The 19903-nt window shown below is 37.9% G+C and overlaps 1 protein-coding gene across 2 annotated transcripts in view; it reads right to left on the bottom strand.

Moving 5' to 3' along the window:
• LOC115621479 (tyrosine-protein phosphatase 99A) overlaps positions 1 to 19903 on the bottom strand; it is a 200864-nt gene that overhangs the window by 27346 nt on the left and 153615 nt on the right. The window contains exon 1 of one of the 2 annotated variants that reach the window (XM_030515139.1): positions 16385 to 17076. The exons of the other annotated variant lie outside the window; for it this stretch is intronic. Within the exon in view, the coding sequence (XP_030370999.1) occupies positions 16385 to 16889 (505 nt within the window). The 5' untranslated portion in view covers positions 16890 to 17076. Of the gene's footprint in view, positions 1 to 16384; positions 17077 to 19903 lie in introns of those variants that run through there. 2 annotated transcript variants of the gene reach the window in all.

Here is a 19903-nt window from a genome sequence, read left to right as displayed (position 1 = left end):
ACGTACATGCACACATATGTTCGCCCGCATATTCATGTTTATAATCCAACAAAGAAAAGGATGCAAAGCAGCGGCAGCAGGAGCAGTAGTTGCTTGGCACAATAATTTCATTTGCAGACCAAAGGACAACAGTCGACCGTGTGTGACAGCCAAGCAGGATGTGTGTCTTTCTGTATATATATATATGTGTGTGTGTGTGTGTGTGGCAAACGGCAAAAAGCACTAAATGGTAATTTATTTTACTAATACAACAAAAGCAAAGGCAGGCAAAGCAAATGGCAGCAAAACGTTTTGCTTCAACAGCAATCAAAAGAACAAATGAGTGACCCAAGGGCAGGCAGGCGGACATGAAAAACACTTGACCAGCTCTGTGTGTGGGCAGCTGAGTATGTAAATGCGCTTAAGCTTAACAGACCCCCACCCATCCAAACACTTCTACATGCATATATATAGTATACAAAGTCTCTTCCCCATCCTCCTTACTTGCTTTGCAATATAAACAGTCGCTGTCAATGTGCAGAAATTTATACGAATCAATAAATGGTATTTCTCTATTCTACATCTTTTCGTTTCGTTTCGTTTCGTTGCGCTTCTCGTCCTTTATGTTTTCTTTTTTTGTAGTTTTGATTTTATTTTATTTTATTATTTTTGTGCAATTGCAAACGGAAATGAAAATGGGAAATGGCAGTCCTGCCAAGTGCCGGCAAAGGGAAAAGCCAATTTATAACCAACTATGAAAGCAAACGACGCTGGCAAATTGTAGGCCACCAACATATTGAGAAAAGCGAGCAAGCGCGCGGAGAATTCAAATCAATTAAGCAACAAAGTGCTGCATACACACAGGCGCCAACGGTAAATGTCGTCGAGCTGTGTGGGTGTGTGTGTGTGTGCGTGTGTGTATGTGTCGGAGGAACTGCAACTGCCTGCAAATTCATTTGCCTTGTCAGGTGCAAAAGTTAATAGTTTTGCCAGCCATCAAGACAGGCCGTACATTTCCTTGGCCCTCCCGCCCCCATCCCCCTCACACATACATATTTATAAAGGACTATATATGGCAGGCAAGCCTGTGTGCTTGTCTGGGAGTAGGTGTCAGCGTTAAGTGCTCGTGATTGCTTTTTGTTTTTTGCCCTCCTTTTGCCGTCGCTTTGTGTTTCTTTCAAATAGATTTACATACATACACATTATACATTTGTACATATAACGGTGCTCAATTTGCTTGTATGTATTGCATGTGTGTGAGTGTGAGTGGTAGTGTGTGTGTGTGTGTGTCAGCGTGCTTGTGTCGTTCTGTGGCTGCCGGCCATTTGTTTTTGCGCCGTCTTTGATAAAACTTTATGATTGCCTGTAAGTGATTTATTTACCCTCTGGGCATCAGTGGAGGCTACCACCTAATTATGTTTCTTATTTGCGCCTAATGAAGTTAAATTTATATGCACGCATACACATACACATACACACTCCACCACATACACACATGCATATATTCGAACTGAGGGAGCTTGCCCCAAGCAAGTGAATTGCCAAGGGAAGCATAGGAATTAGATGGGACAGATATATTGTATGTACTCGTATGTGTGTGTGTTTTGTTATTGAACAAGTGTGGGAGTATTTCTGAAAATTGTATTTTTTTTATATCCTGTTACTGAGGGTAAAAAGGGAATTGTAGAGATCCTATACTCTATAAAGAACATAATTCAATATTTGAGAATATGTGCTGTATTTTATTCGACTTATAAGTGTTCTAAATAATTGAATGCTTATTGTATTGTTTACTGTTGAATATTAATAATTATTAAGCAATTATTGACTTTAAATTTAAAATTTGGGAAATGAAAGCCTTTTATACCAAAGCTCTTTATTCTTAAAAAGTTCCAATAATTCAAGAACAAGTTTCCTCCTATTGTTTGTTGGCTTTAGAAAGAAACAAGGTAGCCTGAGCAGAAATCTTTTCCTAAAGCCAACAAACTTTGCTAAATTCATTCAAAATATTAACATCCTGCTCCACGTAAAAATCATTTAAACAATAATAAATTCTTTTTGATGATAAGGGACTTATTCTTCTTTATCGCGTGTTTCTTTCTTAACAAATCTTCAGGTAGAAACAAGTTTCTCATAAAATATTATGTAAATCCATTCCTATTGCTTTTATAGCCGCCGTTAAAACGGACAGATGGCCATCGCAAATATACCTTATTGACACTTTGCTAGCAGCTCTGGTCATCACATCTTTTTAAAATATTGATATACACTAGAATCGAGGCTGAAGCTCTAAGGGAAAAGTTTGATGCAAGTCAGAGTGTGAAGAGGTTGTCGTCAAAGCCATAAAGAGTTTAGTTGTTTGTGAGAATGCTGCATCAAACTTATTTTAATTGTATGTCAACTTTAAAAGACATACTAAATAAGCGTTCCCATTAAATACACTCATTTGTAAACTTTTCAGTGAAGGGTATACAAAAAACAGATTATATACAAACTTATGGACAGTGAGCCAAAAATATCTCTTTATAAAAAATAGACAGCAACTACATGCAGTTAAATTTTTAGTCGTATTCTTAGAAGTGAGTTTATTTTAGAAATGTTGAAGATTTTACGGTCGAGGCTTAAAGTATTTGAGCCAAGAGAGCAAATAGCCAAGTTCGATGCAGCAGCAGAAGCAGGAGACAAGCCCGCAAATTGAAAGAAAACAATGGGAAGACGAACTATTTGCACACAGTGTCAAGTGGTTGGAGAAGACGGGGAGCGGGCAAGTGACAGGCACAGACCGGAAGTAGCCAAGTGTGAAAAGAATGAAATAGGAAAAACAACAAAAGCCAAACCCAAAGCAAAGCAAGGCATACAGCAACAGCAACAGCAAAAAAAGAAATAATAAAACGCGCGTGATTATTTTCACAAAGCAAAGGCGAAGTGGAAAGCAGAAAAAAGAGTAGCGCCCGAAAACCAATATGGACGACGTGCTTAAGTTGTTAAAAACGGCAGCGGGGAGTGCGGGGGTGCGAGCAAGGTGCGCGCAACAGTCAAGAGACTTATGGGGTGCATGTGAGGGTGTGTGTGTGTGTGTTAAGCAAATAGCATTAAGTTGTCTGAGCCTTGGCAAGTGCGCGTGTGAATAGAAATCCTGAGATGAGGGGGAAAACTACGCAAGGAAATATAAAAATGAAATAAAAAAAATTTTTCCCTTTCTTGCTGTTGCCTTAGTTGGGCGCACTTCCTTATTTGCGCGCCTGCATTGTTATGCCTTATTTAGCTGTTGTTGTTTTTGTTGTTGAGTTGTGGAGTTGTTGATGCCTTACGAGCTGCTTAGAACTGAGCAGACATGCGATGTCTCTCTTATAGAGCTTAAGCAGCGAAAACTAAACAAGAGCAACAAACAACGAGCGAATGGGAAAAAAGTAAATAAAAGCATAGACACAGAGGTGTACAAACGAACAACAATTAGAGTGTGTAGGCAGAGGTGTAAAACATAGCGTTTGAATAAAACTAACACACACACACACACACACATGCAGACACTCGTGTGTGTGTGCATTTGTCCTTTTGGAGGAAGCGCGCGTGCCTCACTGCCTTTGAATGCCGAACGCCATGCGTCAAAGGCTCAGGCTCGCACTCCTTTGTGCGCTACACCAAAAAAAAAGGGAGAAAAATTATAAAAAATAAAACAAAAATAAAGAAAATATTTGTCTACATAAAGGGAAGCAGCGCTGCTGCAGAGGGAAAGCGACTGTACGTGCAAGAGCAAACAATAAGAGTCGGCGAAGGCAAAGATGGCGGCATTTAGCGGAAGTCAAGCGGCAGCCATTTTGAGTGCGTGTATGTGTGCGAATGTATGTGTGATGCTGGGTGTATGTGCCGTGCCTTTGAACTCAATGGCTTTTGCCTTCACATGTAAGTATGCGAGTATGTGTATCTGTGTAAAGTAATTATGAAATCTTTTCTCTTTTTTTTTTTTTTTGATTTGTAAAATAAACATTGCTGTAAAGCAAGGATGAACAAAGATGCTCAAGAAATTACGAAAAAATACCAAGTGGAATTGTTGTGGGATAAGAAAATCATTTGAAGCGAACAAGAATTTTGGCTGGAAATACGAGTAGGAAGTATACAACGGCATTAAATTTATTGCTTTAATATTCGTGCAAGGACGATCATATGTTGCATAACAGTTGATTTGTTTCACAAGTTCTGCGTTGCTGTCTAAGAAGGGAAGTTTTCTGTTAAAGAAATCAACTCGTTAGACGATAACTTGACAAAAGATTTTGTCTGTTTTGTCTAAATCTTTGTATGAGAAAGTGATAAAGTAGACGAACTCCTGCTCTTAATTCTAAATAGATGTACAGTTGGTGTCCAGCTGAGGTCGGTTTGGGGTTTCGATATGGTTCGACGTAAACGTATTGGATAATGATAATAATAATAATAATTTTATGTTTGAAAACAAATGGCAAACACCCTAATTAGATGAATAGGTCGATAGAAACATATAAACATAATAAATTTAAAATATTTTCCTTAAACTAATTGCCAATAACTATTTAAAAAGATTTTTAAATAGATCGGCCTTTCGTTAATAATATATTTTGAATATATTTTGTACAAGTGTAGTTTCTTGTAATATTTTGTTTAGCTTCAACGAAAAAGAACATTTACAGGGATATGAGAATACTTGTATGTTAAAGCCGTGATAGTAAAATATTGGCTTTAATGCAGGTCGCTAATGGCCCTGTCTTGCTGTTATTAATTTCTTATGAAACCTGCAGCTTTCAAGTTTCTGTTTTGGAATTTAGGCTAAACACTTAAAAACTATAACATTCGCTTAAAACATCTGGATATTCGTCATGCATTTATTCGACCCCCTCCAATTGATTGCTACTGTAATGCAAATGACTCGCACAAGAAGCTTCTGGAAGAAACTTTGTATGTTTTTCCAATGGTCATTCGGGCATCTTGATTAATATCCTCGTGTTCCCACATTCTTAGTGTTATGTAATGGCGCCATAAAATTAAGCATGCTTGGGGCTATATTGGAACTTTCTTTAGTCCCTTGTCAAATGGGAATTCCCAAGACCCTTCATTGCAAATGGCTCAACAAATAAAATTTACAATTCAGAATGACTTTCATTTAAACACGTAAGCGGATGCACACATGTATGGCTGTGTGTGTGTGTGTGTGTGTGACGGCATTTGCTTGTCATTTGAAACTTGCTGCTCTCATCTGATTTGCCTTTTTCGGGTTTTATTTCGTTATTTTTTTAATGTTCACTAATTTGTGCCCTCATGCCTTCGCATGCAAGCTGTGACATGTGTGGGTTGGTCAATTGCAAACATTTGCCAGCGCAAACAGGCAAACAGACAAACAGTCAGTCAGACAGTCATACAGTCTGACAGAGACAGGCGACAGGCAAGCAAATAGTTTAGTTGTTGCCAAGTTACAATCAAAGCTGTTTGTCCAACTGTCTGACCGTGATTTGTCTGTGTGTGTGTTTGTCCCTCACATCCGCTGCTTGTTTAATTGTGTTTGTCCTGCTCATTAGTGAAGAATGTCAGTGACGAAATTCGTTGTCTATATCTATATCCTCGCCATGAATGGCAGCTCTTTTTCCTGCACATCCTTTCTTTAGCATATGTTGGGGCTTGTGGCGGCATTTGCTTACAGCTTTGTTGGCAAATAATCCGATATGCTTGTAACCAGTTCATGCCTTTTGCCAACGAGGCAAAAGTTTAAAGTGTGCTTTGGCGCCAGTTGAAATTGCTTTGTGTTTATTTGCAACTGGAATAAAGATCTTCTGTGGGTAAAAATAATAAATAACTTAAAAATGAAATAATTGTAAAGCAGCGATTTCAAATGAATTTTAAATAAAAAAATATATTGTTGATTATAAAAGGGAACAATTGTTTTAAAATATTGATGAAGCTTCTAAACACTCAAAATTAATACAGTAATACAAAGTTTTTAAATTGAAAAAACGATTGTTCAGAAAAAAATATATATATGTACAGAATAAGAAGAGAAGTAGTAGTAAGCATTGTAAACGGGTTTAGCTTCCGACATATCCGTCTTCATTTGTCATTGTTCGTTCTTCAAGACATATAATTGAATTCAGCAGTAGATCTACTGTCATTCCTTAGAGTTACATTACTTTCAATAAAGTTATATTCATACTTGTATTTATTTAAAGTCAGATTTGATATTATTATACACTTATTTCCATTCTAAGGATATCGTATGCAAATTATTTTTTTTAACATAAAAATCTAAAGTCCTTTTTATGTTTCAAAAACACCAAAACACTTAACAAAGACCATTTTTTGGCGAAATTTAAATGGCAATTAAGATTTTACAAATTACTTATAAGACTGTAAGGTACAAAGCTAGTTATATTGTGAGCGTAGAAATCTTATAAGCAAACTATTCAAAAAAAGGTTAAGTCTTGTTTCTGATTTTTATGTATTAAGATGTATTAGGAGACATATGAATATATATGTATGCTACCTATGCTATGTATGGACACCTTCAAATCAAACTGCAGGCAAAACATCAAACTCTTGATTGGCATAAAATGCTAAAGAAATTCTCAGATTTGAAGCGCTATACTATAATAACGACAAATTTTGATAAATCTAAAAATGCAAGTAAAGAGAATTTCCGTTGAAGGAACAAACAAAGCCTAAATATGGAATTTTCAAGGAAAAAATAATGCAGAGTTTGTTTAAAGCACTAGGCTTTAAAGCGAGCTTATTTTCGTCAGTGCAGGGACGATAAATTTCGACATGCACGTTGGTTATCGGCAGGAAGTTGCGCATGGTAGCGTCATGATGGGCTAGCCATAGTCTTCCGGTGGCGACACACACACACACATACCCATACACTCGCCTGCATGCATGTTGTTGCAGGCTGCTCTCGTTTGCTGCTTGAGACGCGGAAACTGTTTAGTCGGTATCATGGCCGACACAAAAAGGCATCAATGTCACGTTCATCGCAGGACCATGGCATCACACTAACAAGGTGTTTATGATTTAAAGCGTTCACATAAACGTCCTAACACTCACACACACACACACACACATATCCGTACACATCCACTCATGCAGAGTCATTGGCGTGGTGGCAGACAAAAGGCCTTCAATGGCAAGTGACTTCAAGTGCAAAAAGCAAAAGGTGGCATGTGTGGGAGGGTGGGGCGAAAGGGACAGCCCGACAGGGACATTCCTGACTTTGGGGTTCGTTGTACTCTTCTTGTTGTCGTGTTTTTTTTTTCTATATGGCTTTTGACGTTTGTGTAGGCGCGGCAAGCAGTTAACAAAAAAAAAGAAACAAAAATAGAAGGATGAGAAGGAAAATAGACATGTCCAAGTGCATTTAGGCGGAAGTTGTTGCTGTACGACAATTCTTTTGTGCTTGCTGTTGTTGTTTTGGTTGCCTCAAGTGGGCGTCTATGACAAAATGCGCGTCATTGTGCGCGGCACGGCACGTGCGATAAAACAGCACACACCCACACACACACACACACACATATAGAGAGATATGTGTATAAAAATGTGTGAGTGTATGCTTATCTCACTGACTGACTGCCTGTCTGCTGTCGGGCTGTCTATTTAACTGTCGGAGAGAGGCGGCGAATGTGTGTGTTTGTGTACGCAAATCAAAGACAAAAGCAGAGCTCATAAATTAACAAACACACACACACACACACACTCTCAGAGCAGCAACAACGAAATAAAAAAGAGAGGCAAATATTCAGACAACATTTGCTATTTAATTAAGAAAGATGTGTTGGCACAAAAGCTGCAGCTGCGCGTATTTTGCGTTAATAATTAAGCTGACTGGTTTTAGTTTTTGCGCACGCAGAGGCCTGCACACACACACACATGCGATATAAATCCGCAACAGTAAGAACCGCCAAGTCACAAAAGACACATGCTGTGGTTGCTGCTAACGAAGTTAACGTTGACAACGGTAGTTGCAGTGCAGGCAGCCAACCACAAAGATGACGAGTAGGTGGTGTGGCGACAGGATGTTGCATTGCTGCCGGCGACAGGCATAACCAAAAGCGCAACTCAAAGTGCCAGCAACAGCAAGCTTAGTGGTGGTGGTGTGTGTGTGTGTGTGTGCGCGGTGCGTCTTGAGACAGGCATCTTGGCTGGCTTATCAGTGACAAGAACTGTGAAATAGGTAGCATGTAACTGAGCAGATATGTAACTGAAAGATATGCCAGCCATAAGCACGCACGCGCCTTGAGATATGCAACACTTTTTCCCCACTCCCTCACTGTTCAAAGTATATGAAAAGGCTTATCGTGCTTTGTAGCTGTAAGTATGCTTCTACTTGAGCCATGTTGCAAATTAAAATCATAGCATGCAAAATGATTGATGGATGTTTTTATACTTATAACAAAAACTGTAAGAAAAGAATGCTCTTCAAGCAGCAGCAACTGCTGCTGTTACAGAAAGTTCAATGATTTATGCTTTTTACTTGTGAAAATTGGTTGGCTACTAAATGATTGTTTGCTTCTTCATCGTCGTCATTCTTGTTGCTGTTGTTGTTGTGTTGGCGCTTTTAATGTATTTTTTGACAAGTCATGTTCATAACTCAGTGTCCTGTAAAATTTCTTTGAGTAGCGTCTTGATAGCCGTCTTATAGTATAGTACTATATGTGTGTGTGTAAATGTGCAAGTTTCAGTTTTGTGCCAAAGTTTAAATCAAAGTTTTCGTTGCTGGTTTCATTTTTTCTTTATCTTCCTTTTTTCTTCTTTTCATGTTGTCGGTGTTTATTTTCGTGCTAAGCAAATCATTTGTCAAAAAACGCAGCAAAGTTTGCTGTTGACAAGCCAAAAGTTAAGGCAATTTGTGTTTGAAACTTGTATGTACTCCTAAGTAACAGCTCTCAGCACGTAAATACGCCTACAAGTGGCCACGCGCAACTAAACTTTACCGATCTTATGCTTATATATAAAACGATAAGCTATTGATGAGTATATAGACATACACTTATTGTAGTATAATAAACAGCAAGGCATTTCAGATAACTTTAAAGTATGTGAGTTTGAATTTATAATTATCAACAAAAGTTTTCCAGCAACCATTTACAATTCCTGAGAGATGTATTCAGTCATAATTAGTGGTTGACATATTGTGAAGTCTATAAATTGGCTATAGCTGCAAAATAATCTGTTTTCAATCATGATGCAATACATGATTTTTATTGGTTCATTTTTTTCGCAGAAGAACATTTTTCTCTAAAATAAAAGTTGAAGAGAAAATTCTTGAAATACATTTCAATTTTTTTGTAACATTTTTAAAGGCACACTTATTGTGTATTATAAGCCCATGTTATTGATCATTTTAGTTAATTTCTTACTCTGCAGTTTGGGTATTATGCAGGAATGGTTGCCCAAAAAAAATGTTGCGGATTGGTTTTAAGCTTAAGCTTGAAACGAAATTAATTTTTATTCAGCAGCCTCGCCGAAATATTATGTTAATTAATTAAAGGCTTGAATATGAATAACACGTATTTATGAAATATTAAGCCCTCGCTGAACAATTTAAAGTTGCGCTCACAGTCTCAAATTAATGGTTTGAAATGCATTACACAATTAACACTCTAATGTCAAAGTACCTTGAGATATAGTCTGACAACTTCATCCAGGAAGCTACTGTTCATTTGTCAGAGCCGTTGTTAATTATAACTCAAAAGCTAGACTGGCTGTCAAACTTCTGTTAACTGCCGTTCGTTACACCGCTGAAGAATTCTACAGCAGTGCTTGCCAGCAAGAGTATCTGGCGCATACTTATTTACTTAATTGTAAATTGGACTTGCCACAAGTGCAGGCGTACGTTGTTGCATGCAGCTGGAAGCAGCCCAATTTCAATTTGCCACTCATCGCCCCTCGGCGCTTCTCAAGTGCCACTCAGAACTGTTGGCGACAGGCAAGCCACAAACTGTTCGCTACGAAATTAGTGGCGAGGGAATCGGAAACCCCTTCGCCACTTGATGAACTGCAGTTTTCATCAGAAACGCGACTGGCGTCGAAAGTGTTACGAAATTGTGACAGCTCTGCTTGAAGTGGAACGTTCTGTGGCGTCTCCAGATGAATTCACAGAAGGCGCCATCCAAAAAAAAAAAAAAGAATTAACTCAACACCAGTGTCGAATTGGGGATCGGAAGTTACTGCTGCTGCTGCTTCAGTTGTTTTTGGCAGTTGCCGGGCTACTTGGGCCAAAGTTGTGAAAAACAATTAATTAAACTAATGACTTGGTTGAAATTACGAGGCGTTTTTTAAGGCGATTGCAGCGACGGGCGTTTGCATGGGATGAATGATTTGTGGAAAAGTTCAATTTGCTACTTTTCGATGGTTGTGTTTCCATTTTTGTGGTCTTGCTGTTTTTCGGGTTTATTAATTAAAGCCGTTTTGTGCTTCGCAGCGGGGCTGCCACCAAACAACACACAGCCACTGAGATGCCAAATAGCCATTGGCTATGGTTTTCTTGGGGTTACGTCAAAAGGGCCTGCGGTGCTTCAAGCTTATCTCCCACAATATACGCTCATAGGGGAAAGGGAAGAATCCTACAGTACTATATAGATGTTGTGTGTGTTCGTGTGTGTGAATGCGCGTGTGACAACTTTGCCAAAAGTTTCAGTTATAGAATGTGATTTTGCAAAAATTTCTTGAAAAACTTGTTTGCTTTTATGTCATTACATTCTATTTATACTGTAATTGGCTTAAATTCAATACATTTTTCTGTTTTCCACTTCATGCTTGCTGTGTATAGTAGTTGAATAAACATTATGTTTTCTTTATAACTCTATCCATTGGTTGTTGTTTTAATTAAAGTCCCAACTCTTTCATTCCATTTTTCAACAAATTCCATTATATTTATTGCTCAGCGTATTTCATTTAATTCCATCACATGTCGGCTATAATTATCTGGGAGTAATCAAGCGTGCTCGTCTTAATGATATATAAATAGTAGTATTTGTAAACATATCACATTTTTATTGTGGCAAGTTGCATGCAAGTGTTATTAATAAAAGCGATATTAACTTGATTTCACGCCCTTTTTGGAACGACTTCAGGTTTGAATTATCTGGAAACAAAGTTCACTTCCATTGCTTCTGACTTGAAATGCATTGCAATTTTTATAGCGTGTTCAGCAGCTATAGTATTTGCATATCTTATTGTGTAATATTTCCTATATATAGATGTGGAATATATATTACACTCACATACTGCGCCTTAGCCTGCGCGCAAATGAAATTGTTTGACTGAAATACTAATTACTGTGGCCAGCTGATGATGACACGCCGTAGAATATTCAACTAAGGAACAAGAAAGAAGACGCAGTTTTGCATTCAATTCGCCATTACGCCAAACGTCATTCAGTCGGTCATTCAGTCTGTCCGACTGTCTCTCTGTCAAGTGAATTTCATAAGCAAATTCGTGTGTGAGGCTCCCCTCTCGGCTCGTTTCATATGAGTAACCAGACACAAAGGCCCCACAGACCGACCCCAGTCGAAGAGGCGCAAAAATACAATACGAGTATGTGGAATAAAAACTATGCGCCATGTGCTTCATTATACAAATTGTTCAAATGGCTTTTTTGTTTGTTTTTACATGGTGCGTGCTGGATTTGTATAAGTCACGTTCTCATTTTTTGGGTGGGCCATAATTTCAAGACAAAGACAAGCGAACAAACTGGACGCAGTGGTTCGTTTAATTGTGCAGCCGTTGTTATTTTTTTGTTGCTTTTGTTGTTGTCTGTGGATTCAAGTTCAAGGCCAACCTAATTTATGAAAGCCCATATGGAGAGGCCACAGTGAAATCTGCTTTTATGAGTCATTTACAGTTAAATAGACTTTGGCCAACTTTGGTTTGTGATCAAAACTTCTGTTACAGAAATAAGACCATTAGTTTTTCCAGTTACAACGTTTTCCTATTAACACTGAGCTGAGAAAAAGTATTGACAGAATTGGATCAACTTAACATTCATATGTATGTTATTTATAATTAGCATTTTCTAAAATATTTTGAATAATTTAATTTGCCCATTTGCATTTTTAGTTATTGGTTTTGGCAGAAAAATAAACTCGTTTTAGTCGAATTAATTTTAGTTTAAAGGTAAAAGAAATTAAAAACTTTTCATAATGACTAAACACTGATTATTGTTGATTCAATTCTTACTGATCAAGCATTATTCCCTTGATACTTTTTTCAAGTTTTCGACTTTTTAGCAACCACTGATGAGCTGAGCTACCATATATATCTTGAGGGGTTTTCTTAATCGCAGCTTTTCTGCATCATAATCTTTTTGAACCGAAAATTCTACAATTTGTTCTCACATTTTTGTTCGAGCCTATTTTTATATTATTTTTGTGAATTAAATTACAACAAATATTTTCATTAAGCATTACGAATTTTTTATAATAATAATAATTTTTTATAATAATAAATAGTCCTTCAAAATGGACTCTCTCTCTTATTCTATTTATTCTATTCTTATCTATTACTTTGTGCCGATTTTTAAAGCATATTTTGTATTTGGTGGTAAAAGTTTTTCTGGTGTAAGCTTAAATAGATTTCTATCCGCAATATATCTTTATAGTCATTGTCGGTTTATTAAGAGGCTTCACTGTTAATGTTTAATAAGAAGGGTTTTTGGGTCACGTCTGATGCGAATGAAATATGCGAGCAATTGTTCGACTGTTTACATAAAATATTGATGGGCAAACATTTCTCTAATCATTTGGCCCAAATGGAACGCACACAGTGGTCATTTATTTATTTTAATTTATATTGGCAACACCTGCTGGGTCATTCCACGGCAATCGCAGTGCTGGCAACAATAGTACAAGCAACAACAACCAAAACCAAAACAACAACTCAATGCAATTTAATTCAAGTATTGCGTGCGTTCCTTCAAATGAGCGCACGCTGAGCTGCGCGGGTGCCGCCCACTGTTCAAGCTCTGCGAAGCTTAATTTGCGGCCTGGTGGCAACCCTGCAATTTGCCAGCAGCAGCAGCTGTCAGTGTGTGTGTGTGTGTGTGTGTTATGGAGCGAAAAAGTGTGCATAAACACGCAAAGCAACTGCAGTCTCAATGGGGCATGCAAATCGCGCATACGCCCTGTGAGCGCTATGTTGGCCGCAATTTGGCGCATCTGCTATGCATTGGAATTGGCTGCTGCAACCCTGTCCAACAACAACAACAACAACAACAAAGAACAATTAAAACTGGAGTAGCAGCAACAAGAACAACAACAATTACATTGCTATTTAATGTAAGCAGGAACTTGTCAGCGCGGTTTCTATTTAATGCCAACTCATAAATATGCTGGAAACTTTTGACTACATGCTTTTGTTTTTATGTGTTTATATTTTCGTGGGCGGGCGTGATGTTGGACATAAAAATAGTTGGACTTGCTTACAATAAATACCAAATAATTGTCGGTCATAAAAGTTAAGTTGTTAATTGTTTTCGCTGCGGTGCTGCCCTTCTCCTGCTTCTTTATAAAAGTTGGGCCAACTGGCGCCTCGCGTGACGTGGCCTGTCAAAGAGTTTTCAATGAACATTTTTTTAACGAGCTTTTCACATGTTGTTGCTTTTGTGGCCAATATATTGTTGTTGTTTTTGTTGCTGTTGCTGCCAAAATGTCAATGCGAAAAGGCAGGCAGGCAGTCAGGCAGTCAGGCAGGTCGGCAGCACAACAAGCGGAAAAACAATGTTAAATAATTCATTTGGCAAGTTGAAAGTTTTGCGTGAGAATTTTGCCATATTACTCGTTCACACATACACTTTGAAAAAGTTGGGCTGTGGGTATTGGTATTGTTATTGCGGAGTGGGGCTTCGCCGGTAAGTTTGATTTTATTTCATGAAACTAAGTACAGTTGTAGTTGGATCAGTGTTGGCGTGCCGATGTGCGGACGTCGCTGCGTGTTAAACCGGAAATGAAAACTCTGTTAATTTGCTTGAAGTATGCAAAGCATTGTCGTTATGGCCTTCTTCCCATTCTTGTTGTCCTTGTTGTGCATAAATAAAGCAACCAACTTTTCCGTTGCAATCAGTTGTCTGTGTATCGTTTATTGTTCTTTTTTTTGTAGCTGTACAAGTTTTCTAAAGTCGATAAACTTACTTTCGGTTAGCGGAACAATTTCAAATTATAAGGCAAACTATAAAGGGAGAGTCCATAAGCTAGCATTGAATTAAGAGCTTAACTCAAACATCCAAATTCGTTTGAATAGAGAATCCACTGAGGCTTCAATTTGGGAACCAGTTAGACATGCATTGCTCCCGAAGCGTCTCTTATGGACGCGATGCGAAAGCTATGTGTTGCAGCTTTATAACAGTCGTTATTATGGTTATTTTAATAATACAAAAGTACTGCAAATTTAAGAAAGATCTTTATAAAACTGTTACATGACCTGAAGTTATTTATTATTTCATTATATGTTATATTATACTTAATAATAAAAGGGCATTACCAGTCAATTTTTGAACTAGCGTATATATTTTTTTTTTGGAACGCTGTTATATATAAAAATCATGTTAAAAAGGTAGGGGTATCCTGAGTTTTCAAAAACTTTATTAATCTTTTCTGGAACTGCCAAATGCATCGAAGTAATAAATGTTCTTCTTAAGAACAAGTTCGATAATATTTTCTGTTCTCTGCCTTATGAACTATTCAAATTAATAAGCAAACAAATAGAAAAATTATACATTCTATTGATTTACTTAAAAATAGAATTTCACATTTTATTTAAGAAGTTACAAAGTATTTGTATCGAAGGTGTTGACGAGTGAATTCTTCTTCAAGCTTTTTATTAGACGAATAAATCGTTTATATAATGAATATATTCGAAAACAATTGCTAAACTCATTACTCTTTTATGCCTAGAAGTTCAAAAAAAGAACGAAGGAAAAAACGAATTCATGATAATTGTGCCTTGTGGATTTCCCCTGAACATGAATTACTCATTTGAATCATTTGTTTCAATCACACGTACATCTTGGCAGTCATTTAACGTAAAACCGCTTTGTTGTTCCTAATTTTAGGTATTATGTATATACGAGTAGTCGACATTGTGAGTCGATTTATACATTACAAGTAGAACAGGTATACACGTATATTAAATAAAACAAATCTCCTGAAATTTGTCGCATCTGCCTTCATTTGAGAAACTAAAAGAAGGAAATTTCTTTCTTTTTCAGTGCATTAAATACTGAGAATGGTTTTTTTAGAATCGGTTTTTGTTAGTATTGACAAAATATATGTACAGCCTATCGTTATATGACAGACATAATCCGAGTACATTATAACGCCAATCAGTTGTTTTATTTGATTTACATTTAAAAAGAGTTCAATCGTCTGCACCAATCTCTCAGAATCTTTCTTAAAGTTGTTTTTTGTATAATGAATAACCAACATTTCTTAACAATACGGTAACAGTTTTGTTGATCACTAAGCCTTTTAATAAGAACAATTGCTTTCTATCGTTAAAAATGTCTCTCTCTTCTTGTCAGAGCACGGCCAAGAGAGAAACGTTGAAAAATAATTGCAACTAAGTACAGATTGAAACAATTGTGAAAGCTACTTATAAACAAAATGCTTATTCACTCAAGAGTTACATGAATTTGATAATTTATGTAAACAAATAATGCATCACTTATACCTAAATGCCTGGAAATTGCAACAAAGAATTCAAAGAAATCCATGTAGCAGCAGATTACACTACTATGTTGGTCGCAGAGGATGAATTCTTCAGAATTCTTAACTTATTGAGCATAACGGAACTTACAGAGGTTGGCATGACTTTTTTGATCATGGAAATGATTTCTTAGGATCTTCATAATCAGGTCTAACATATAAAATAAATAAAATATAGACATATTTGTCCTGGTACGTTGGCCATCGTATCGCGTTGGACAAGCTTTTTAATGAGTTTCAATTATTTTTAATGTTAATCGATTATTTAAAAGAAATTTAGAAATGTTGCAAAGAAATGCAACATAAATATACTTGTATGTATATTTTTCCACCTGATTGCTATGTGCGTAGTAAAAGAACTGAATGGACTTAGTTCTTTTGTCACAAATATTGTGAGTGGCAGTTTTTTGCTTTCGCCACTAAGTCTCTTACTTCGTCAAGAGGGGTTTTATAAATTGATAAATACAAGTACATGCACAGCAAATGCCTGGCACATTGTGGGTACAAACAAAGTCCTATTTGTCACAAGACTCGCATGAAAAATAAAAGACGCACTAATGGTGAGTCATGAGAACAAAGTGTAGTTGAACGAGCAACTCAATGAACATGTTAATGGGAAAGCAATTAAATAATTGAGCTCACAAAGTGCAATTAGCATTGATGTGTATACAAGTAGTATGTGTTTGAGTATTTACCGTAGTTATCATCGACTGCTGCATAGGGCGGTGTGGCATTGTCGAGTATTGTGGGGCTGCCGTTGGGGAGGGAGTCGCTGCGCACGGCATTGGAGAAGGCGAGCGTTGTGGCGGGCACCACGGGCGGCTGATCCTGCTGCTCAATGGAAGTGGGTGCTGTGGATGGTGCCTGATTATCGTGATTTTGTGTGGAACTGGAACTGTGCGTGGCTAAACTAAAATCAGTCTCAAGAGTTTCCCAGCCAGGGGCGGCTGCTGCATTCTCCATTGCTCCATTACTATTGACTAGCATATCGGGCTCCGTTGAGCTGCCCGTACCCGTGATCAATTGCTCTGTGCTGCTGGTGATGGACACGCTGAAGGGCGCTGGCGAGGATAAATCGCTGGCAGTCGGCGCTGATGTTGGCACTGCGGCGACATGATGCTGATGCGCAATCGATGCGAAGAGCAGCAGCTTGAGCAGCAGGCGCCAGAGCTGCAATTGTTGTATCGATAACTTGGCCATTTTCCTCTCACTAATATTGCAGTAGTTATTGTAGATTTGGTTGTTTTTCGTAGTTTCACTCGTTTCGCTTCGTTTTGATATACTTGTATTGTTGTGCTTTCGTTTTGCCCACTGGACCGGAAGTAGGACTTAAGTCTTGTTGTTGATTCTATTGTATTTCTACAACATTTTGTGCAGTTTTGTTTTTTAGTTTCTATTTTTGTTTTCACACTCCCTTAATTTGTTTGTCGCGAGTTGATTCGCTTAAATGATTTCCATCTTGGCTCTACATGAATACGAATTCCATATAAAAAATATAAAAATTGCTGGCATAATAGAGCACACTAATGGTATGAGGTTTACTGCTGACTCATTGCAATTTAAATTTATTTTGCGACCACCCTTTCCATTCCTTTCTAAGGCATGTGTGTGAGTAATTTTTATTGCGATTTCTTCTGATCGTTTTGTTTAAGTTTTTTAAATGTAATGCCATGAGCAGAATACGCGCTTTTTGTTGTTATTGCTGTTGTTTCGCTTCTGGCTTGTGTAAAACATTTTTCAAAGTCGCGCGCTCCCCTTAACCTGGTTTCCCCCCTCCCCACCCCAAACACGATAATTTATTGCATTTTTTCGATATTCTGCCATTGCTTTTGCTTTTGTTTCTGTTTTTTTTTGCCGTTTTCTTCACATTTTTCTGTGCTTTATTGTTTTTTCTCCATGCCAAAAGGTCAACAGGGTTCAGCAAACGCTGAAAAGCTTCTGCACTGTACCCGCTTATGTGGCTTGCCAGTGTCTGTCAGTGAGCGGAGCGGGATGGAGTGCTGGCTGTGGAGGGGGCAGAGAGTCGCAGCTGCGGGGCATTTTTGTTGTTGTTGTTGTTGCTGTTGCAAGCAGGCGGAGCAAGTGTGCATAAAAATACATGCGTCCATATAAATAAGTTAATGTGCCCATATACATACTATACATGTATAAATAAAAAAAATATGAAGAGCTTGCAAGTGGCAACCACAACAACGACAACAAATTGACGACGACGACGATGACGCTGTGTGGATGGCAAGCTGACGACATGTGTACACCAGCTGGCCGGTAGTTTGCCCGAAACATTGGCAGGCTGGCTGGTCCGATGGATGGTGTATGCGAAATAAAAATACCGAAAAGGGAGCGACAGACAAAGCTAAGTGATTGGATGGAGGCGTTAGGCCAGATATGTTCCTTTAGGCACTACACCATAGAGCACAAAAAATTACTTTAAAGCATGTTTTGTTGAATAGTCAGGCATGAACAATACGGTTGTCTAGCCATCGAATTGACGTATCAAAATATTTATTACACATATGTACAATGTACTTGTAAATTCCACAAACGAAATGAGGAAACTGTACGTCGCAATTACTTGTAGTTCCAAGGTGACAATTGTGAACGCAAAAATAAAAATTGTAAGCCAATACATAGCTGACACTCTATTAGCTTTAAAATTGAATACAAAATTAAATCAAAAGCTGATTGAAAAAACGAATTCATGGTCAGCGTAGCCTTTCTCCCTCTTTCTGTATTGGAATGAAAGCAAAATAAAATTGATTTCCTATGTAGATAAGCAAAATTAACTAGAATGTGGAGAATGTGGAGTGCTGCAATTTGTTTATCAGATACTGTAATCTTTTTATTTAGCTAAAGTCTGGTCAGGTCGTTAACTTGCTGGCTGATCTGTTATGATTGGCGCGTGTGCCTTGGCTTCCCCGTATTTCAGTGTAATTGGCTGAAGCCTGTCATTAGCTTATTATGTTCAAGCGTATCCTTGCAATTTTGTCCAGATTGTAAACATTGTTAAGTGCGGCCTACGTTGTAAATGCGCCAACAGCTTAACTTATTCTCAAGTTAAAAATTAATTATCGATTAGGGTACTACTATAACTTAGAAGTAACCAAATACTTGTAACGCTAGGAAAGAGATTACAAATAAAAATTACAAAATTAATAAAAAAAGAAGAAAATTATAAGCTCTCTTTTAGTTATTCTTCGCAACTAATATATGCTATGATTTTGATTCCTGCATCTAATTAAAATTTGTAAAATTGTTGGTATTTCCAACAATAAGAGTGTTTTTAAGAATTCTCACTCTTATTTTGGAAACCTTTAAGAGGCTACAAAATCATCACAGAAATTACTTTTTACTAATTAAGTAGCTCCTGAAGCTCCTTCTAGAAGCAGCATTACTTACATAACATTTGCCCAAATCCTATCATAAGGTCTAGAAATTGCTACGAGAATTGCAAATGCTTGATTAACCAACATAGCCAGGCACACATTATTATTTCATGTTGCATGCATAAACTGATGAGCCCTGCAGTCGGCTTTCCCTGAAGCGTGCCCGCGATTTAGTGCTGCTTCTAATATGCCGCACCGACCGCAACGGAAGCGCGCAATGAAAGTGTGCAAAGTGCAAATTATAGTGCGCTCGTGCTGATTCATTCAGAAGAGCTGTGGCACGCCATCCCGTACGGAGTGCAAATAAAAAGTGTGTTTTTCTGCTCGTAATATTTTTTGTTCTCGCGCCTGGCCAAGCGACCGCAGCTAATTAGCAGCTCATCAGACAGACTGAACATGCAAAAAAGAGCATCGAAACCAGCCGAGGTCGGGCCGGAGTCGCAGTTGGTGCTGAGCAGAGCAAAAAGTTCCGCACACACACACACACACACTTAAACACACACTGGCCAACTTAATTGAGGCGCAGTTTAGAATGCAGAGGCGTCAGAGAAGGCCGTCAGACCGGTGCACGCCCACCCACTCATCTTGGAGGGCCGTTAAAAATGACATCCAATAAAAAATATGTATTAACACATAAAAATTAATATGAAAATGGATCGTAAAAAGTGCAGGAGAACAACATATGACAACGCAGAGAAGGGGTGCAGAGGGGGGAGAGCACAGGCAACTATAAAACGAAATTGGAAAACGAGTTACTGCTCCCGGCTGAAGCCGACACCGACCCGCACAACTGGGAAATTGGTCAATCAAGCGGCAATTGTTGTACGT

The sequence above is a fragment of the Scaptodrosophila lebanonensis genome, unplaced genomic scaffold, assembly GCF_003285725.1.
Source record: "Scaptodrosophila lebanonensis strain 11010-0011.00,11010-0021.00 unplaced genomic scaffold, SlebRS2 tig00000024-arrow-pilon, whole genome shotgun sequence".
NCBI lineage: Eukaryota > Metazoa > Arthropoda > Insecta > Diptera > Drosophilidae > Scaptodrosophila > Scaptodrosophila lebanonensis.
This window is presented reverse-complemented; position numbering and strand designations above follow the sequence as displayed.